Raw genomic sequence first — 20,863 nt, forward strand, 5'->3', positions numbered from 1 at the left:
GTAGAAAGCGGCTGCGCCGCTGTTGGCTGCAGCCACGGCGGAGAAGTCGGCGGCGGCGAGGGATGTGGCTCAGGCCATCGAGGAGGAGGAGGCTGTGGCGATGGGGCCGGGGGTGGCGAGTGCGGCGGCGGCGGTGGCGATGGCGGCGGCGGCGGTGATGGCGGCGGCGGCGGCGGCGAGGGAGGCGGCGGCGGCGGCGATGGTGGTGGCGGTGGAGGAGGAGATGGCGGAGGTGGTGGTGATGGCGGTGGCGGAGGTGCCGATGGGGGAGGAGGGGGTGGAGAGGGTGGCGGAGGAGGAGATGGGGAGGGTGGTGGCGGCGGAGGCGGTGATGGAGGAGGAGGAGGGGGTGGCGATGGTGGCGGCGGCGGAGGTGATGGAGGAGGAGGAGGAGGAGGAGAGGGTGGGGGTGGTGGCGATGGCGGCGGCGGAGGCGGCGATGGAGGAGGAGGAGGCGATGGTGGCGGCGGCGGAGGCGAGGGTGGTGGAGGCGGCGATGGCGGCGGCGGAGGCGGCGATGGCGGCGGCGGAGGTGGTGATGGTGGTGGTGGCGGCGAGGGAGGTGGTGGCGGCGGCGATGGCGGCGGCGGCGGGGATGGAGGCGGAGGTGGCGGGGATGGCGGCGGCGGTGGCGGCGGCGATGGCGGCGGCGGTGGCGGCGGCGATGGTGGAGGCGGTGGCGGAGGTGATGGAGGAGGAGGAGGAGGTGAAGGGGGAGGAGGAGGAGGAGATGGAGGAGGTGGCGGCGATGGAGGTGGCGGCGGCGGAGATGGCGGCGGAGGAGGAGATGGAGGCGGAGGAGGAGGTGAAGGAGGAGGAGGAGGAGGTGAGGGAGGAGGTGGCGGCGATGGAGGTGGCGGCGGCGGAGATGGCGGAGGAGGAGGAGATGGAGGCGGAGGAGGCGAGGGTGGCGGCGGAGGAGGAGGCGAAGGTGGCGGTGGAGGCGCCGGCCCTGCCCTTGCCACCACTCTTGGTAGCTGCGACTCGGAGGCCAAAGCTGATCGGCCACATACATTTCAGACCAAATCAAAAGAAAATGAGAGAGCGGAGAACGGGAGAGAGCGCGAAAAGGAGCGCGAGTTTGAGAGCGAGAGCGAGAGCGAGAGAGTGAGTGTATGTATGAGTGTATGTACGTATGTGTATGTATGTGTGTGTGTGTGTGTGTGTGTGTGTGTGTGTGTGCATGTGTGTGTGCATGCCCCCCCCTTCCCCCCCCCCCCCCCCCCCCTCACCCCCTCCACGTGTACTCGGTTGACGCCACTTTGAACGAAACCTACCATGATCCGTCAGCAGGCACGTGACGACGGCAAGGGCCACAGCCGTGACCAGCACCATGTCTGTCGTCCGAGTGCACACCATGGTCTATGGTTGCTACCGACGTAGGGTATATAGACTTGTTGGGTGAATCGAGACGAGAATGCCTGTCTGCCCTGCAGTAGCCCCCAAGAGGCGAGGGGAAAGGGGGAGTGGCAGAGAACGAAGGGTACTGGCGAAAAGCCCTTTGCGCGCGTGAGCAAGTTTTTTTGGGAAGAGTCCCTTCATTGCACACGTGGTTGTGTTGTGGCTCCTGCTCTTTGGTCAGCCTTTCCCCGCACCTACCTCGTCGCACACAACCTTGAAACGGGCGCGTCTTAGCTCAATCCTCACAATGTTGGATATACTACCTACAAGGGCTATCCTCTAGCTGGACGATGGTGGTGAAGGACGGCGTCGTCGTCTTCCCCGTCGGGGTTGTCCGGCCGTTGGATGGCGGGCGATTGCGGGCGGGCGGCTTTGCTGCAAGTGTACTGAACGGGGAACGCGGCGCTCCGCTCCTTTCCCTCGCCTCTCTCTCCCAAGACCATGTTGAACAAGACCGAGTGACCACAACCAGAACCTACACTACCAACCCACCCCACCCCGCCCTCTTCCCCCCTCCCCTCTACCCCACCCATACTCCGACCCGGGCTGTGGTGGCGGGACTAAGCCGCAATTTTTTCTTGTCTCACTTGTTCCCACACAGCTATGCCAACCACAGCCGGTCGTCTAACATCGCATGTCACGCGACATGTGCCACTCGCTCCCGCGGGGTGCCCTTCCCGCATACGATGCCCTTGTTGCTCTCTCTCTCACATACACTCGCGCGCTCTCTATACTTGGCGCATAGGCTTGGACCAGCAACCCACTCGTCTCCACCCATGACGCCACCTGTACGACACCTCGTTGCGGCACTTGTGGTACTTGTGCTGGTGCTGGCTGGTGCTGGTATCGATGCCGCTGGCTACGACCGCGCCGCTTGCGAGGCCGACAAGCTGGCTCATCCACCTGGGCTACCTGACGTGGCGAGTGGCATGCGGCTTGTTCGGCTGGTGACTCTGACTCGGCATGGCGATCGGACGCCTGGTGTCCCACTCTTCACCTCGCCGCCGTTCAACGTCTCGTGGTCCTGCCCGCTCGTCCGGGTGCTCGCCGACTCGCCGCCGGTGGCCACCCCGACTGCTGCCGTCTCGTTCATCCCGGGCCGCCAGGCTCTCGCCGGGGATTGTACCACATCATGGCTCACAGTGCGCGGTGCAGAGCAGCTGCGAAGCCTAGGTGCCGCTATCGGTGCGGCGTGGATGGACCCTGCGGTGCCCAACTCGCTGGCTGCCGAGATCGCCGCCGCACGCAACCGCTCCGGCCTTGTGGCCTATGCCCGCTCCACAGACGTCGCTCGCACGCTGATGTCCGGCTTGGCCTTTGTGGACGGTCTGCAGGCGCACTCGCCCGCTGGTGACCTGGGCATTTCCTCGCTCCACACCATCGCGTCGGGCCACGACAACCTCATGCCCGGCCCACAGTGCTCACGTTTCGGCTCTGTCAACCGCGGCGCACTGACCGCGACACCGGCCTCGAGCTTCATGGCCGAGCCGACCATTGCCGCCGCGGTCAAGACGCTCGATGCCGTGTTCAATGAGCTCAACACCTCGCTACCGTTCACCGATCCGGGCTACAACTGGCAGTACCTCATGGACAACCTGCAGTGCAAAGTCTGCCACAACAAGACCATTCCGCCGGCGGTCAGTGTGGCGCTCTTTGACGACATTGTCCGCATTGCTTCCGCCCGTTGGGCCTTCCAGATCAACGCGCCCGACGCAGTCAAGCTCGCCATGGGTACCTTGTTCTTTGAGCTGGCCGAGATGATCGGGGCCCAGGCGGCTGATCTCGACACCACCCCGGTCTTTACCTACCTCTCGGCCCACGACTCGACGATAGCGTACATGCTGGCTGGCCTCCGCGCCGGTCTTGGCGGCTTTGATGGCGTCTGGCCACCGTACGCCTCAAACCTGCACTTTCTGACCTATGCCGACCCGGCTCATCAACTTGTTGTCCTCCCGATTTACAACGGCGCCATTCTCGATGTCGCCTGCGCCCAGCGCGGCGACGGCCCTCTGCCGGGCGCCTGCCGCATCAATGACTTTATGGCACTCCTCAACAGCTCGGCCGTCTCGTTTGACGAGTACCCCAAGTTCTGCCGCAACCCGCCGTCGCCGCCGTCGCCCGCACCTGCGCCTGCCACCGGCCTCGCTGCCCAAACCCAGGGTGGCCTCATTGGCGGCTTCCTTGGCGGCTTCACCGGCCTTGTCGCCGGCGCGCTCATCATGTCTCTCATTCTCCGCCACCGATCCCCACCCTCCGCTGCAACCACGGTCTCGGCCTCCCCTACCACTCCGTCCGAGTCCGCTCCGCTTGTCCCTGCCTTTCCCAGGCGCGGGCCGTAGCCAAGGACAGCCAGCCGTAAACTCGCTGTTGTAACATCAATCAATATCAGATCCCCCCCTGCTCTCTGCTGATCTCCAACCAGATACCGGTTGGCTGGCAACTGGCTGGCGACCCATGGCCTCATTGACAGTCCCTTCCTCATTCGGCCCGGCAGCCGACTTGCGCCGTTTGCCAGAGTGCCAGGCGACAACCCGCTTTGCCCGCCGACACGCCACTACCCAACAGTGGCATGTACGGACAGCAGGGAACGAGTGGAATGCGGCAAGGGTGGCATGGAAGGAGTATGGGGCCTCGTCGTAGCTACCACTCCATGACCCGTGGCGGAGGCCCTTCGAACCCCCGCCTCAAGCCAGTTGGACGTCCGGTCACTCCTCGCCTGTCCCCGCCGGAGCGAACAACTCCTTCGCCCGCTCCGTCGTCCGCTCCTCCTCACCGGCACTCTCTGCCCCGCCTCCTGCTCACGCATCGCTACCGCCGACCTCATCGTCGGCCTCGGCCTCGGCCTCGTGGGCTAGGCGCACTGCTGGGCCTCCCGCTGGGGCTTTTGGAGCTGGAGCTGGAGCTGGGGCTGCTGCGGCGGGCAGCCAGTGGCAGACAGAGGCTGTGACAGAGGGCGGATCTGCGGTGGGTGGCGCATCTCTGGTTGGAGGTGGCGGTAGTGATGGGCGGCAAGGGCTTGAGTTGCAGCCGCAAGAGGCAGTGCCTGAAGAGGAGGAGATCGTGCCCGAGGAGCAGGCCTGGGTCGCCGAGTTGCGGGCGTACGAGGAGCAGAAGAAGACGGCGCCGTTTGCCACGGGGCCGGTCGAGGTTGTGACGTATGCCAAGATGCAGGAAAAGCAGTCGTCGTACAATCCGCTGACCCAACGGTACCGCGCGCCGTCGCAGGAGCTTGCCGCGCGGAGGATGGAGCAGGAGCGGCGGTACGCCATGGAGGCCCGCTCTCGGGCCATGGCTCGCCGCTACAACATCCTCTCCAACCTCTCGGATGACGAGCAAAAAGGGGCTCAGCTCGGCGCCGTCCGTCCGGACATCCGGCGCGATGGCTCGAGCTCGCCGTCGTTTGTCGGCATCAACGCTGCGCTCGTGGGCAAGAACAGGACCACAACGAACCACACCCACTACTCATACGACATCATTTCGGGTGCCAAGCTCCCGCCCAACCATGACTCGCTGGCGCCGTCGATCCGAGGTGGCCACGAGAAGCCCGTCGACGTCACCGAGGGCCTGCGGACCGCCAAGCGCCGCATCGAGCTGGAGGCTGCTGACCGCCGCTTTGACATTGTCACCGGCCGCGAGGTCGCCCACGGCCGCGCCTCGGCGCTGCAGTCTGTCCCGGTCCCAGACTATGCACGTCCGGCGGGCCGCTCGCCGACCCACTTGCCCGACCGCCCCGGCAAGCGCATCATCAACGTCATGCCGACGTACAACATCATCAACGGCAAGCAGTACGAGCCCACTCCCGCGCAGCGTCGCGCCGCCCAGCGCCCATCGTCGCGCGCAGGCGCGCCCGCCCTCGCCTCGGCCTACTATGTCCCGGGTCCCGCAAGCCCTGCTGGCAGATGGTAAAAGAACTAGTGTATTGCGCTCACGTCTTCTTGAACTACACAACCACGCGCCGACGGCACCGACTCTTCATCCGCTCAATGGCGGCAAAACCCACGATGCCGATGAACACTGCGTACGAGCTGGACCACACCACAACCAGCAAACCTGCCACAAGTAGCTTGACATGCCTCATCGGAATGCGGGCGGCCCAAGGTCCGGCGTTGGAAACCACCACGGCGCCGAGCGCCAGCATGGTGATGAAGACCTTGTTGAGGAAGCCGCTCGGAATCCAGCACGCGATCACCGCCGTCGCCAGCGCAGCGAGCAGCATCAGCGGCATTGCGTCGCAAATCTCCTTGCAAGGTCCGGCACAAGCGGTCGCGTCCTTTGGATACCGCACCGGTACCGGCCTGGCCTCGATCGACCGCAGCCGCGCTTCGAGCGTCTCAATGTGCGAGTGGAGGCGGTCGAGATGGACTGGCGCTGCTGCCGACGCGTGCCGTCCCTGCTCGCCGCGTGGGTACTCGCAGCCATAGGGACATGTCATGGTGACGGCCGGGCAGTCGTGGGCGACGTGGTGTTCGATATCGAGCGCTCGCACCGCCTCACCGCATCCCTGTGGGCACGGCTCGTGCTGGGTGCAGATCGAGATGTGCGACGGGAGCATCATGCCATGCACAAGAGCCGCGCACGTTGGGCACCGCGGGAGCATCGGCTGCAGCGAGGACACAATCCGAGCCGCAGACGCGTTGGCTTCAGGCCGTAACTCTTCCTCGCAAAACACACACGGACGCTTTGCGGCCTCGGCCGCGCAGTCGCGGCAGAACACCCGCTTGCACTCGCACGACGACTCCATCAGCCCCTCGGCCAGTGCGTAGCACGAGGTACAAGTCGTCAGATTGACCAGGTCTCCAAGGCCGGTGGCCGTTGGCGACGAGAACAACGACGACGACGGTGGCTGCATTGCAAACAAGTCGTCGGCGTTGAGCGACTGCGGGGGGCATGACGGTGCCGGCGGCGGCGGCGCCGGTGCCGTCGCAAAGATATCTTCACTGTCGTCCCACTCCCATCCACCAGCCTGGTTGCCAGAGGCAGCTGCAGACGAAGCAGCAGCTTGATGGCGCTTGCGCTGCTCATCGCCCCGCTCGCCCAGGTGCTTGAACAACCCGACATAGGCGGCGCTTGACGTAGCCCGTGTTGTTGTTGGTGGTGGTGGCGGCTTCAGCAGCATCCTTGACTTGATGAGCCCATCAGAGGTGATCTTCGGAGGGAGCATCGTCTCAGTCGTCACCGGCGCTCGAAGCCAGCGAGAACACGCCTTGTCCCACACGTACTTGAGCTCGGTCCCGTCGTTGCTCTCGTCGTCCGACTCGATGACGGCAAGCGCGTTCCGAAACATCTCCCACTTTGATGGCGGCGGCGGCGGTGGCGGCGGTGGAGCAGGGCGAAGCTTGTTACGCGAGGCTCGAAGCATGTCGCCGGTCACAACGACACTCCCTCCCATGTTAATGACCTGAGTTGAAGGATGCCTTCCACGTAGGGTAATCTGCGCGGGCTAAAACGTGGCGTGGTTTTGTGAAGGCTAAAAGAACAAAGAACGAAGCTTCCACTGCGACATCGAGGTCAGCGCGCAGGGCTTCCAAGACGGCGTGCAACGACAAGGCGTCCTGTGCCTTGTTATCATCTACCCGACCATCGGATGTAGATTGAAGCTGTGCCAGCGCAAAGGCCAGCAATGGCAAGAGCCAGATGCAATGACGTTGGCCCGGATATCGCAGTGTTAGTGGGGGGTACTTCACGAGCATCACGCGAACAACACGTTGCGTGACGACGGGGTCCGCGGCGTGGTCTTGGTCGGAGCGTGCAGGCCACGGAGCATAAATGTGTCGGCGATGGTGTGCAGGACGCTGCTAAGTGCGTAGCGGAGGTGCCTGGCGACGAGTCGATCGGGGCAGCAGCTGCGATGTCGAGCGGCGGGTGGCGGCTTTGACTCGTGCTGTCGTGCTCGGGGTGCAGTTGCTGCTGCTGCGTCGTGGGCGGTGACTGCGACGGAGTAGGGGCGTCGTCAGCAACGATGGCGGCATCAGCATCGAGATAGGCCACAAGGGTGTAAATGAGCGAGTCGGAGATCTCGACGAGAGCAACAAGGACCGCCAGACCCGGTAGGTCATGATGCGGCGCGGTAGCGCCGATCGAGAGCGCCATGACTTCGGAGATGGCTGCCACGTGGCGCATGGGAAGCGGGTCCGAGTCGGAGCCGGCAGCCGCAGCGTGATGCTCAGCAGGCCGCGAGCGGAGCCGGCGTGATGAGTAGCGCAAGAGGACGGCGGCCTCGTCCTCGATGGCCGCCCAGAGAAGGCCAGGTCCACGTGGACCAACCAGCGCTGCACGTGGCGTGTTTGGCCTGCGCCACTCGACCAACAGCTCGTTGTCGACCATGTCCCACAGGATGAGGCCAAGCGCGGAGCCGTGAACGTCGGCGTCGACAAACGGCGCAAAGAGCCAGACGTCGAGCGGCGCATCTACCAGTGGGTTGCCCATCAGGGCGCGGAGCCGCAGCTCGAGCGGACGCAGCAGCGGGTGGACACACTCTGAGCCGGCCACCGCCGCCGCAAGCACCCCATCGCGCACGTCGTTGGCAGCGGTGCGCTGGCGGGCATTGCCGCGGCGGCGGGCGGGTTGAGCCTTGCGCTTGGTGACTCGCGGTGACTCGCAGGCCTCGGACGATGCAGCGGTGGCCGAGACAAGCGTGCCCCAATCCGTGGCAATCGAATCGCCGTCATCATCCCCATCTTCCATCCCCACATCCAGCCTGGGATCGCTTGGCCCGGACTCACTAGCCGCGCCACTGGTCGGCGCCAGCCGCGGACGCATCATGTCGTGGATGGTGTACGACGAGAGCATCTGCTTCGCCCGCAGCGCCTCGAGATCGATCAGTTCCCGGAGCGAGGCTTTGGAAACGTTCTGAGCCAGAAAGTGCAGGACGGCGCGGGCGTGAAGAGCTAGACTGGCCAGAGCCGACAACGACGGCGTGAGCCACGATGCGGGTCTTGATTCCGCAGGTGAGGGAGACAATGCGTCGGCAGCCGACTCGCTGCAGAGCATGATGACGACCATGGCTGCGTCAAAGGCGACGACTGCAGTCAGCGAGCCATGGCTGAGCGAGGTATGACCCTGTGGCCGCTGTGCGCCGGCAAAATCCGCCGCAAGTACGGCCAGTCTTACGAGGCCCTCGACGTCGACCGCGACTGGTGGCGGGCCACCGGGACCATGCAGCCGCAGCAGGAGCTTTGACCCACGGAGGGCGACAAGACAGCCCAGAACCGACATGCCTACCACGGGTGCCTCCATATTGACGGGAAGAGTCGCGTTAGCGAGGTGAAGGCGCTGTCGCGCTCGTCGTGCTCGTCGTGCTCGACGCGCTTGCTGGGCTCGGTCGGTCCACTTCTTTGCCAACTCGGCCGACTGAGGACGGCGGTAGGGGGGGGGGGGCGGGTGGGGGGTGGCCCAAAGTAACCCCCCAAAAATAGCACTGGTCACGGTGTTCCACGCACCCGAGAGTTATCCACTCCTGCTATGGCGCATAGGCTCGGCCTTGAGAAGTGCCAGCTCACAAAGGAGATGGTACTACATGTATTAGATTGTGGGTGTGGTGTTGGATTGGGTTGGCGGAGTGGTTCGGTGGGGTCGGCGGGAGAGGTGGCAGTGGTACCGGGAGGAGGTTGAAACATCCTGATGCGGCTTCATGAAGATTCGCGGGTGACAGAATAAAAAGCAGCGAATTGTGGAGCTACCACACACAGTCCGTCAGCCAACTCAACGATCTCGACAGAGACAAAGACAGAGACAGAGCCAGGAAGGCAAGGAAACAAGCGCATCAACAAGCACAACAACCACTACTTTGCTCGTTTAACTACACACTAGCCAATCATGGCATCGATGAACCCTAACGAGTTCACCAACTACGTCAAGGAGACAATCAACAAGGCCGGCGAACTCGCCACCAAGCATGGGAACCCATCTGTGACGCCAATTCACATGGCTCATGTCATGTTTACGGATCCGGACTCTGTGGCGGCGCAGGCATGCAAGAAGCTGAACGTGCCATGTAACGCCAACGCGCCGCTGGTCCACAAGCTGCGCGAGGCGGTGGAGGCAATCAACTCACAGTCGCCGGCACCAGAGAACCCTGGCCTGTCGCGGCTGGCGATCGAGGCGCTGCAGGCGGCGTCCGAGGCGATGAAGCAGCGTCGCGATTCGTTCCTCGCAGGAGACGCGCTGCTCCACGGGCTGATGACTAACTCAAAGGTGTCGTCGGTGTGGACGTCAACGACTGGCAAGTCTGTGGACGATCTCAAGCGCACGCTGGACGAGATGCGCGGGTCGGCGCGGGCCGACTCGGCCAACGCCGAGGGCTCCATGGACGCGCTGTCCAAGTACGGCATTGATCTGACGGAGCAGGCGCGCGAGGGCAAGCTCGACCCAGTCATCGGCCGCGACGAGGAGATTCGGCGCGTGGTGCGGATTCTCGCGCGGCGGACCAAGAACAACCCGGTGCTGATTGGTGAGCCCGGAACGGGCAAGACGGCCATTGCCGAGGGCCTTGCACAGCGGATCGTCAACGGCGACGTCCCGCAGTCACTCCTCTGCACCATCATTGCGCTCGACATGGGCTCGCTTGTTGCCGGTGCCAAGTACCGTGGCGAGTTTGAGGAGCGGCTGAAGGCAGTGCTGAAGGAGGTGACCGACGCCGACGGCGAGATCATTCTCTTCATCGACGAGATCCACACGGTGATGGGCGCTGGCAAGACCGACGGGGCCATGGACGCGGCCAACTTGCTCAAGCCGCTGCTTGCGCGCGGCAAGCTGCGGTGCATCGGTGCAACGACGCTTGACGAGTACCGACAGCACATCGAGAAAGACTCGGCCTTTGAGCGCCGGTTCCAGCCAGTGTACGTCAACGAGCCATCGGTCCCGGACACCATCTCGATTCTCCGCGGCCTCCGCGAGTCGTACCAGGCGCACCACGGCGTCAAGATCCTCGACGCCGCGCTGGTGTCGGCGGCCAAGCTCTCGTCGCGGTACATCACTAACCGGTTCCTGCCCGACAAGGCCATTGACCTAGTCGACGAGGCATGCGCGGCCAAGCGCGTGGCGCTCGACTCGCAGCCGCCGGCGATCGACAGCCTCACCCGCAAGAAGCTGCAGCTGCAGGTGGAGGCGACTGCGCTCAAGTCGGAGAAGGGCAAGGACGCCAAGAAGCGGCTGGAGCGCGTGCAGGCCGAGCTGCAGGAGATCGAGACCGAGCTTGCGCCACTGATGGAGACGTACATGCGCGAAAAGGGCCGCATTGACGAGATCCGGCGGCTCAAGGCCAAGGTCCAGGAGCTGGAGCGCAAAATTGCCATTGCGGAGCGCAACAGTGACCTGGCGACTGCGGCAGATCTCAAGTTCTACGCCCTGCCAGACCTTGTGCAGCGGCTCAAGGTGATGGAGGGTGGCGAGGAGGGCGCCGCGTCGACGTCGCAGTCGTCGATCTCGCTCGACGATGACGAGGACGACGGGTCCAAGGGCATGCTCTCGCAGATTGTGGGCCCGCACGACATTGCGTCGGTCATCGCACGTTGGACGGACATTCCGGCGGAGGAGCTCTCTGCCAACGAGAACGACAAGCTGGCGCGGATGCCCGAGGTGCTTGCGGAGCGGGTCGTGGGTCAGCGGCAGGCGGTCAAGGCTGTGGCGCACGCCATCCAGCGATCGCGTGTCGGGCTCTCGCGGCCATCGGCGCCGATGGGCTCGTTCCTCATGCTGGGTCCGACCGGCGTGGGCAAGACCGAACTGGCCAAGGCACTCGCGGGCGAGCTGTTCAACGATGACAAGCACATTGTGCGGATCGACATGTCCGAGTTCTCGGAGAAGCACTCGGTGGCGCGGCTCATCGGCGCGCCGCCGGGCTACGTCGGCTACGAGTCAGGCGGCGTGCTAACCGAGGCTGTCCGCCGGCGGCCGTACAATGTGGTGCTCTTTGATGAGGTGGAGAAGGCGCATCCGTCGATCTTCAACGTCTTGCTCCAGGTCCTCGATGATGGGCGACTGACTGATGGCCAGGGCCGGACGGTCGACTTTTCCAACACGGTCATCATCCTCACCTCGAATCTCGGCGCCGAGGCGCTGCTTCAGTGGCACGCATCTCGCGATCCGGCCGAGGAGCTGCGCGCGCTCTCATCGTCGTCGGGCAAGTCTACCAAGGCGCGCAAGAACCTGCGCGGCGGCAAGGTGGTGGTCGAGTCCGACGACGACGACATCGACGACCTTGCCGAATGCTCGTGCTCGCCCAAGATCCCCAACGAGGTCCGCGACGCCATCATGGCCAAGGTCAAGGCTCACTTCCGCCCCGAGTTCCTTAACCGGCTCGACGACATTGTCATCTTCTCGCCGCTCGACGCCGGCGATCTCTCGCACATCCTCCGCCTGCAGATGGCCAAGCTCGCTCAGCGCTTTGCCGACCGCGACATTGTGCTCCACATCGACGAGCCAGCAGCACGCTTTGTCATCGCCAAGGCATACTCTCCGGTCTACGGCGCACGTCCGCTGCGCCGCTTCCTCGAGCGGCGGATCGTCACCGCCCTCGCCAACAAGATGCTTCGCAACGAGCTCCCGAACCACTCAGCCGTCATGATCTCGCACGACGCAAGCTCGGACAACCTCAGCTTTGTCGTCCGAGCTCTTGGTGCTGATGAAGCCACTGCCATGCGCCACTGATGGATATAAACATTGGGAGAAGTCACGATCGCTGTGTTCAGGCTGCTATGCGCGCGGTTGGCGCAGATGTGTTGGCTGGCCGCTGCAGCCGAGGCGGAGCCGAGGAGTAGCTGACGGGCCGCCGCCGGGCAGCTGAGGCAGCGATGGTGGACACTGGCAGTGAGACTGGGAGCCACTTGACTACAGCCCCTTCCCACACACAGCCCACGCACATACACCCACACCCACACATACACACAACGGAACACACTCGGTGTGGCTGTCTGGAGTGGTGTTGGTGCTGGAGTGGCTTGTGTGACTGGTCCCGCGAGGCAGCGACAGAGATAGAGAGCGAGCCGGTAGGGACAAGAGACGGGACGGAGGCAGCAAGGGAGGTCATCGGGAACTGGCTAGACAAGCTCAACTGATCGGACAGGCAAGCACAACTGATCGGACAGAGAAGCACAACTGATCGGACAGGCAAGCACAACTGATCCGACAGGCAAGCTCAACTGATCGGACAGAGAAGCACAACTGATCGGACAGGCAAGCACAACTGATCGGACAGGCAAGCACAACTGATCCGACAGGCAAGCTCAACTGATCGGACAGAGAAGCACAACTGATCGGACAGGCAAGCACAACTGATCGGACAGGCAAGCACAACTGATCGGACAGAGAAGCTCAACTGATCGGACAGGCAAGCACAACTGATCGGACAGAGAAGCACAACTGATCGGACAGAGAAGCACAACTGATCGGACAGGCAAGCACACCTGATCGGACAGGCAAGCACAACTGATCGGACACACAAGCGCATCTGATCGGACATACAAGCGCAACTGATCAGACACGCAAGCACAACGCGGATATGGCATCGCATCTGATAGAGGGATGCACTTCCATGTGTGCTGCCTACGGCGGAGTCCGTGGGTGGTGTAACAAGGGCGACAGGTACGTGGTAGGAAGGGAGGGCAGAGCGTGGGTGTGGGTGTGGGCGATGACCTTCTGACTCACTCGAATATGGATGGGCAGATACGGGCACAAGTCGCTGATGACCTGCTGCTGCTGCGAATACGCGCTCAAGTGCATTCAGTGCTCAGTAGCTTGCGTGGTGTGCCACAACGTGTGCTGGCTCTGCTGTTCCAACGTGTGCTGCGAGTCGCGCGCCAACACGTATCTGGCCACAAAGCTGCCGCTGGCTGCTGTCGTCCCGCTGCTCCGCACTGGCGATATCATCCTGTTCTCGTCGGACAACATCGTGTCCAAGATCGGGACAAACTCGCGCTGGACCCACGTCAACATGATTTACAGGCCCAATCTCCGCTCCGAGCCGTACTGCTTCGAGGTCACACTCCATCGCTGGCTGCCTACCCGTCACAAGGGCGGCGCTCAGCTGGTCCCGTTTATGGAGAAAATCGAGACCTATGATGTCGGCGGCCGCTTTGCCTGGCGCAGACTCCGCCACTTTCGCTTCACCCGCAAGCGCAAGCGCATCCTGCGCGCCTTCTTTGATGAGGTCGAGGACAAGCCGTACCAAGTCGACATGGCCGAGATGATGTACGCCGGCTTTGGCATGGGCAACGAGCACGACACCCTCGAGTCCATGTTCTGCTCAGAGGCCATCGCGGAAGCATACAAGCGTCTCGGCCTCCTCCCGGCCGACATCCCGTCCAACCGCTACACCCCCGCAGACTTTGGCACCGAACACCGCGCCGGCCAACACCTCAATCTGCTCGGCGGCGCCCGCCTCGCCCCCGAAGTCGAAATCCTTCGCAAAGAAGACATCGACCTCATCGAGGCCGCAGAGACCCGCCGCCACCACCTCAACGCCATGTTTATGGCTACCCCAGGCACCCGCGACCGCTTCTCAGTCTACACGGCCTCGCTCGTCATGAACCCGGCCGTCCTCATTGCCCTGCCCTTTGTCTCCTACCGCGCCATCGCCAATGGTGAGCTCTCGTCGGAGGACTTCTCCACAGGATCGTTCATCACGGGCAAGGTTCCGGCCGGCCGTGACCACTCTCGCCGCGGCCGCAAGACGTCGCGCTCCCACTCGGCCTCGTCGCTCACTGTTCCGGGCAGAGGCAGCTCGTACATCTACGACTCGGACGCCGTCGACGCTCTCCTTGCAGCATCCTCTGACGCCGGTGACTCTTACATCTACGAGTACGGCTACTACACATCGGGCGATGGCACGCCGCACCTCCCGCACGGCTCGTCCTCGTCGCCCGCGCCTGAAGTTCACTTTGCCCCAGAGACCCGCATGACCGCCGCCTCGTCGTCGTCGGGCCATGCCTCGCCGCTCGGCTCACACGCCTCGTCGTGGTCATCGGACTCGCATGTCACCACAAAGGTCCTCCAAGCTGGCTCGACAGGCGTGCCGGCCATCACCACCTCTGCTGTCCGTGTCGAGTCTGACCCGCCGTCCCGCTTGGGAGAGCCCAACGTGCCCATGTACGGCCACGGCGACGACCACCTGCTCAACATGGACAAGCCGGCCCACGCCCCGGTCAATCCCGTTCGCCGCGCCGCGGCCTCAGACCTCGTCATCGACTCGGCAAAAACCTCCATGTACATCCTCGGTGGTACCTACTCGTACTCGGGAGCCTCGGCTGACCTTCCACATCCCGAACACAAGCTCGAGCCGTCCATGTCCATCTCGGATGAGTTTGACTTGGTCTTCGACGACGCAGACCGTTAAAACCGTGTGCACCGCTGCCGCTCATATCTCGTCACGTATGTCATCCAATTCGGGCCGATGCCGCCCAGCTCGCGCCGCGATCGCCTCGCTCGCCACTGCCGCCGTTGCCTCGCGGACCACCAGCGGCTCAACCCCGGCCTCCCACGCTTCGATCCACCTTGCCAGGCACAGGCACCAGCGATCGCCCGGCCGGAGTCCCGGAAAGCTCGACCGGCGCCTCGGCGTGACGAGATCGTTGCCGCGCGAGCGGCTAAAATCCAGAAACTCCGCCGTCATCTCTGCGCACACCACATGCGCTCCTCTGTCGTCAGCCTCAGCGGTGCATCGTCCGGTACGCCGCCACCCGGTCAGGGGGTCGACCGAGCACAGCACGAGCTCGCCGCCGTCAATGTTTACCAACCACTGTTTGCTACTGCGGCGCGAGCCCGCGGCCAATCCAACCATGACTGCCATGGTGATTACGACGGACATGGCGGTCCAAGTCGCGCCTGTCATCGTTCCTCGCTGTGTCGGGTGTTCGTCGCGCTGACACCACCCGCAGCAACTCTCCCGCATCGGTGGCCGTGGCTCTGCTCGGCTCAGTCGTTCTTTGATGAAAACGCAGTCGGAGCTGCATCGCTGGGCGTCGGCTCGTCAAGGTTGTCAAAGAGAGCAAACGGATCACGAGATGAGGAGGTCGAGGGAGGCGCCGGCGAAGGGGCGGCCGTGGCCGAGGAGAGGAGCTCGAGAGCAAGAACTACGTCCTTGACCGCGCGGTTGAGCCAGAGCATCTCATGCTGAATGAGCGAGTCGAGCTTGTCGCTCATGGCTTCGGCGATGGCGTCGCCCTTCTCTTTGCCCTCGGCCTGCAGCTCGTCGAGGCTGTATCCATTGAGAGTAAACGCGTACTGCCGCTCTGCGAGCGGGACGTGGGCCTGGTGCTCCCGGATCGAGCCGGCAATCCAGCCCGCAACCTCACGCATGAGTGTCTGCAGCGGCACCACAAGCCCGTCGACCAGTTCCGGATGCGGCGCCGTGAGCGCACTGACCACCACCGGAGACCGCAGCACCTTGCCGAGCATGCCCAGCGTCCGTCGCACCTCGCCTGTTGCGCCGAGATCCACAACCTGCCCGACCCGCATGTAGCCGACCTGGGTATGTGCGGCTGCGAGCGCAGCCGCAGCGTGCTTGTCCGGCGCAAGCAGCGCCCGACCGGTGGCCACACCCAGCGCATAATGGGGGACTGCGGCTTCCAGCCGCGCATAGACCTCGTCCGGCAGCGCAGCCGACGCGAGCAACCGCTGATGAAAGCCCGGCGTCCGCAGAGCAAGGCCCAGCATCAGTCGCCGCAGCCCGCTCGCGCACGCCTCGTGCCCGCAGCTGGCCATCAGCTGCTCGCATGCCACTAGCATCCCATACGCCGCCACCTCGTCGACGTCCAGATCGTCAGTCAGAACCTCCAGCACCGTGCAAACTTCGGGCAGCTGTGTCGCTTCCGCACGTTCGGCCGCAATGTCGCACAGTAGCGTCGCCGCCGCTGGAAGCACCGCATCGGCCACCGCACACACTGCAGACGGCCCTGATCGACTAGGCGCACTCGCCACACTTGCCATCACGCTCATCAGAGCCTTGACCCGGCTTGGGCATCGCCCGCTGGATCCAAGAAGCTTTTCAACTAGGCTTGCCAGCGCCGACCTGACCTCCAGTGTGACGACATGCGGCGACGCCACGAGCTCCGCCAGCACCAGGTCGCGGACTAGCCACACACACGCCTCGACCAGCGGCTCCAGGCAGGCATCAGCTCCGTTGAGCGGGTGGTCCATTGCAAGCCCCATCAACGCGATCACTCGGCCAGCCTCTATCTCAGTTCCGATCGCATTCGACTGCAGGAGCGCGGCCCAGCGGACCAGCTTGGCCGCCACCGCCCCGCACTCACCACCAGCCGGATGCGCTTCGTCGTCCAGCGGGAGACTATGCGCAGCGTTCGCGCCCCATCCAAGACCGGAGCTTGACCCGGACTCGAGCGGCAGCATCGGTGAGTCCGATCCGTCTGACAATGCCGCTGGCTCTTCACTGGCATCGCCAGCAGTGTCGGGCGCGCCGTCGGCTCCGGAGCCAGGTGTCGCCTCCGGATCAAAGCCACCAACAGCTGCAGTTTCGCCGGCATCTGCGGCCGCCACCGGAGCCAGTCGCAGAAACAGGGCATCAATAGCGTCTGCAGCTGCAGTCGCCTCCATCTGTGCCGAGTGCGCCAGCGGGAGGGTCAGCAGCGTCAGGCCCATCTCCGCCGCCAGCACCTTGAGCGCCTTTGGAGGCTCAGGCACGGCTGTGGGCCCATCACCTGGTTGCGATCCATCATCGACAAGATGGATCTGACTCTCATCATCCACACCACCCTCGCTAGCACCAGTTGCCGTGCCACTGCCGTCGTTGGAGGCAGCATCGACATCTCCAGCGTGGTGCGGGTGATCAGGCATGGGCGCAAGAGCTGCTAGGATGCCACGGAGCAGTGCATCCGAAGGAGCCCAAGGAGCAGCAATCAGATCGTTCATGGAAGCCATGTTCCGAAGATAAGCACTTGCTGCCTTCAGATCATCATCCCGCAGCTGAGGATAGTCATAGCACAGGTCATGGAAGACGGCACTCGGTGAGGGACCGACCGCCTCGGCAGCCTCTACCGCCGCGGTGATCTCTGCTGACGCCGCAAGGAGCTGGGCTCGGAACTCTTCCCGCGTGCATGACATGCTTCGCTTGGCTACGGGTGGTGGGTGGTGGGTGGTGGTGGTGTGTCCGTCGTTGGTGGTGGTGGGTGGCGGTGCCGGTGTGGTGGCGGTCGAAGTGAGGGATGTCTCTCGGGTTTGCTGGACCGAGTTGCGCCGCAGCGCGCATCCTGGCCTGTGACGAAGGAGAGGGCTGCCAGGATTACGGATCAGATGGATAGCAGGACGCGGTGGATAGAGTAAGAATGTTTTAGATGGCTCGGGCGGGTGAGAGCGCTGTCGCAGGTGGTCAGACGAGGACCATGGAGCCCAGGCCGTGGAGAAGGATGACAGGGGGAAGGCCGGACGAGAGGGTGTCGAGGTCGGCGATGTAGTTCTCGATGGGGCCGGGAGGGGGAGAGAGGCTCGGCTCGGGAAGCGATGCCGGAGGGAGTGGGAGAGTGGTAAAGACCATGCAGGCTTGGGCCGAGTGCTGGCGGAACATGGCGTTGAGGGCGGCAAAGCGAGCGCTGCCCTGACCGTGGATGGAGGCGACGACAACGTTGATGGAGGCCTTGATGCGGGCCTGGTGCAGGATGGCCCGGACGCGCGCGGTCTCGGGCTCGATGTCTACGGCGGAAGCGACAAAGGTTAGGACGCGAATGGTGGTAAACTTGGTCCAGATGTCGGTCTTGTTGAGCATGTGGGCGTAGAGAAGCATGAGCGTGAGGGTGTGGACAAAGTCGCCCTCCATGCCTGTTACCGAGACTGGCCACACATCGATGGTCATGACCTTCTTGCGGCGGAACGGCATGCCTGAGCTGGCGCGGGCTTTGGAGGCGATGAGGTCCTTGTCGAGCGCGTCAAAGTTGCGCGCGACCATGATGTTTTTGCCCATGAACGACGCCGAGTTGAGGATGGTAACCCACTCGCGCGGCTCGATCCGGCTCGAGCTCGTGTCGTCGACAAAGTTGTCTTCTACTGCGTTGACGTACTTGACGCGGTATTGCGAGACAGTGCGCTCGCCGAGGCCACCGCCGGCCTCGTCGACCTCGTCGGTCGAATCGCCGCCGTTGTTGATGCTTGCCCGAGCCGGCATAAAGTGGCTCGAGCTCGACGTGCCCAGGATGGGCGCCGGCGGCGTCGGTCGCGGGCGCAACGCTGTCAGCGCTCCCGGGGCATAGCTCGAGTACTCGGGAAAGCCGACAATGACGGTGTTGGGCTTCATGGCACCGAGACCGGCCATCTCGATCAGGTTTTGGGCGCCAGCCGAGATGGACGGGGCGATGACAAGCTCGGAAAATGCCTTGAGGCGGGTGTCCTTGATGAACGCGTTCCACGCAGCCTCGTCGCGCTTGAACCGGTCGCCCTGCGAGTACAGGTCGCCGACGAGGACCGAGCCGATGAGAAACATGCCGCCCTTTTTGAGGTTGTTGGCGGTGTCGATGAGCGAGACGTTGGCGCGCGCCGATCCAACGAGCAGCAGGATCTGCGGACGCCAGTACTTGACGTGGTCCTTCCGCACATCGAGGCGCAGCATGTACTTTCGGACCTGATGAAAGTAAATGGCCTGCGAGAGGTCGCCCCACGAGGTGCGCGGCGACTGCAGATGGATGTAGACAAAGAAGACAACAAGGCAGACAAACGAGACGGTGGCGGTGATCCATCCCACATAGAACATGGTGAAGAAGCAGAGGATGGCGCCTGCGAGCGAGGTCCACTGGTTGGAGTAGCGAAAGGTTGGCCGCCAGTTGGGCGTGCCGGAGATCTTGAGCGAGAAGCAGGCAAAGTTGACGACGCAGTACGAGGTGAGGAAGAACATGGTGGTGACGGTGGCGAGCAGGTTGAGGTTGCCAAGAATGAGCAGGATCTGGACGATAGCCCAGGAGAGCACTACGCCTAGCCGCGGCTCGTCGGTCTTACCGTAGCCGCGGCCAAATACATTGAGGAATGGAATGAGCTTGTCCTTGGCGAGTGCCTGCAGGACACGCGACGAGCCGATGAGGTTCCCGAGCGCCGACGAGACAGTCGAGCACACGATACCGATCGTCACGATCCACCATGCAAAGCACACGTTCTGCAGAATAAAGTAGTTGTTGAGCAGTGCCTCCGACTGCACAGTGTACGCGAGAGCAAAGGTGAGGATGAGATAGATGACAAGTGTGATGCCGAGCGCAAGCAGCGTGCCGCGCGGAATCGACGACGAAGGCGTACGCAGATCGCCGGACAGGTTGGCGCCGGCCATGATGCCGGTCGAGGCAGGGAAGAAAATGCCAAAGACCGTCTGGATGGTCTGCGGCTCGACGCCGACCGGCAGCCGCTTGAGCTTGGGATACAAGTTGTGCGAGAGCGTCTCGCTCGACCACGAGGTGAACCCGATGCCCACGTTCTTGGGCGCAAAGAGGACCGAGCCCATGGCTGAAGCAATCGAGACCATCAGCACGGCAAAGATGACGAGCGAGGTCTTGGCGTACGCTGACGCGCCGACCAGGCAAACAATGGTGACCAGGAGGAGCATGGCGGACGAGTACAGGATGCCGTACCACTTGGAGGTTGGGATCCACTGTTCGAAGCCGGCCATGAACGCCTCGGAAAATCCGACCAGGTACAACGCGCAGCCGACAACGTTGGCCAGATAGAAGATGACCCCGATGGAGCCGCCAAACTCGGGACCAAGCGCCCGCGAGATCATAAAGTACGCTCCGCCGCCCTCGATCTGCCCGTTGGAGGCGATGGCGGACATGGAGAGCGTCGTCAGCGTGACAACAAGAAAAGCAAAGATAATGACGCCAAACATGGCAAACAGCCCGGCCTGTCCAGTGCACCATGGCAAGCGTTCAAAGAGAATGACCTGCGAGCGTGATCGAGGTGAGTGTGGAGGATGCGACGACTGGAAAAAGAAGAGAGGCTCCCCCTGAAAACCCCCCTTTTGAACGGAGTGGCATGCGCTCTGACATGACAGGGAGCGACACGTACGCCGAAAATGGAGAGGACACAAGGGACGAAGACACCCGAGAAGGTGCTCAGCTTGGAATGAGCAGCGGCAGAGTCTTGTCCATCTTCAATGGTCTCGTCTGCTTGCGCATATGTCGCCAGGAGCGGCTCAAACTGGTCCGCCATGGCGGGGCGAGTGGAGTGGCAGGCGTTGCCTGTCACACCGCCTCTCACACATGGCGCTGATCAGAAGAGTTGGCTACACGTCAGCGGCGGTCCGCTGGTAGACGACATCAGGAGTGACAAGGGCGTTGCGATGGGAGACAGCCGATCGCGGAGGGGTGAAGCCTGCGGCAGCTGAGGCCTGGATGACACGCTTGCGCTCGCTGGCGCGATTGCCTTGTGAGCGACCGAACGGATCGACGCTGACCTCGGTGGACGAAGAGAAAGGATCGTGCGTGACCGAGACCGGGCGCCGGACACCGGTGCTTCCGGGGCCAGAGTTGATTGAGCCGCCGCC

At 63.5% G+C, this 20,863-nt stretch overlaps 7 protein-coding genes across 7 annotated transcripts in view; 3 read left to right on the plus strand and 4 right to left on the minus strand.

Moving 5' to 3' along the window:
- The window catches only part of AMSG_11951 (uncharacterized protein), an 11,148-nt gene extending 9,746 nt beyond the window's left edge, over positions 1–1,402 (minus strand). Inside the window, exon 1 of the mRNA XM_013901997.1 lies at positions 1,278–1,402. Coding sequence (XP_013757451.1) covers positions 1,278–1,359 — 82 coding nt within the window. The 5' untranslated portion in view covers positions 1,360–1,402. The remainder of the gene's footprint in view (positions 1–1,277) is intronic.
- A 775-nt stretch (positions 1,403–2,177) lies between these two features.
- On the plus strand, positions 2,178–5,324 carry AMSG_06219 (uncharacterized protein; the record flags this gene model as incomplete). Its single annotated transcript, XM_013901942.1, has 2 exons — positions 2,178–3,668; positions 4,429–5,324. 2 exons carry the CDS (start codon positions 2,178–2,180, stop codon positions 5,305–5,307), a joined length of 2,370 nt encoding a protein of 789 aa, XP_013757396.1. The 3' UTR covers positions 5,308–5,324.
- Positions 5,325–5,341: 17 nt separating this feature from the next.
- Positions 5,342–8,688, minus strand: AMSG_11952 (uncharacterized protein; the record flags this gene model as incomplete). Its single annotated transcript, XM_013901998.1, has 3 exons — positions 7,226–8,688; positions 7,101–7,196; positions 5,342–6,779 (listed from the first exon to the last, which is right to left on the minus strand). The coding sequence occupies exons 1-3, from the start codon at positions 8,635–8,637 to the stop codon at positions 5,342–5,344; spliced, it is 2,946 nt and encodes a 981-aa protein (XP_013757452.1). The 5' UTR covers positions 8,638–8,688.
- A 415-nt stretch (positions 8,689–9,103) lies between these two features.
- AMSG_06222 (heat shock protein 101) lies at positions 9,104–12,076 on the plus strand. Its single transcript, XM_013901943.1, has one exon. The coding sequence runs from the start codon at positions 9,217–9,219 to the stop codon at positions 12,046–12,048; it is 2,832 nt and encodes a 943-aa protein (XP_013757397.1). The 5' UTR covers positions 9,104–9,216; the 3' UTR covers positions 12,049–12,076.
- Positions 12,077–12,769: 693 nt separating this feature from the next.
- On the plus strand, positions 12,770–14,731 carry AMSG_06223 (uncharacterized protein; the record flags this gene model as incomplete). Its single annotated transcript, XM_013901944.1, has 2 exons — positions 12,770–12,981; positions 13,063–14,731. The coding sequence occupies exons 1-2, from the start codon at positions 12,899–12,901 to the stop codon at positions 14,729–14,731; spliced, it is 1,752 nt and encodes a 583-aa protein (XP_013757398.1). The 5' UTR covers positions 12,770–12,898.
- A 578-nt stretch (positions 14,732–15,309) lies between these two features.
- Positions 15,310–17,336, minus strand: AMSG_06224 (uncharacterized protein; the record flags this gene model as incomplete). Its single annotated transcript, XM_013901945.1, has 2 exons — positions 17,133–17,336; positions 15,310–17,036 (listed from the first exon to the last, which is right to left on the minus strand). The coding sequence occupies exons 1-2, from the start codon at positions 17,269–17,271 to the stop codon at positions 15,310–15,312; spliced, it is 1,866 nt and encodes a 621-aa protein (XP_013757399.1). The 5' UTR covers positions 17,272–17,336.
- A 330-nt stretch (positions 17,337–17,666) lies between these two features.
- Positions 17,667–20,529, minus strand: AMSG_06225 (solute carrier family 12 member 9; the record flags this gene model as incomplete). Its single annotated transcript, XM_013901946.1, has 2 exons — positions 17,667–20,260; positions 20,386–20,529. The coding sequence occupies 2 exons, from the start codon at positions 20,527–20,529 to the stop codon at positions 17,720–17,722; spliced, it is 2,685 nt and encodes an 894-aa protein (XP_013757400.1). The 3' UTR covers positions 17,667–17,719.
- Between the last annotated feature and the right edge of the window lie 334 nt (positions 20,530–20,863).

Source organism: Thecamonas trahens, assembly GCF_000142905.1.
Source record: "Thecamonas trahens ATCC 50062 unplaced genomic scaffold supercont1.26, whole genome shotgun sequence".
Lineage (NCBI taxonomy): Eukaryota > Apusomonadida > Apusomonadidae > Thecamonas > Thecamonas trahens.

Bases quoted from the DNA above. Each gene is read 5' to 3' on its own strand.
- AMSG_06222 (XM_013901943.1), top strand. From the start codon at position 9,217: ATGGCATCGATGAACCCTAACGAGTTCACCAACTACGTCAAGGAGACA.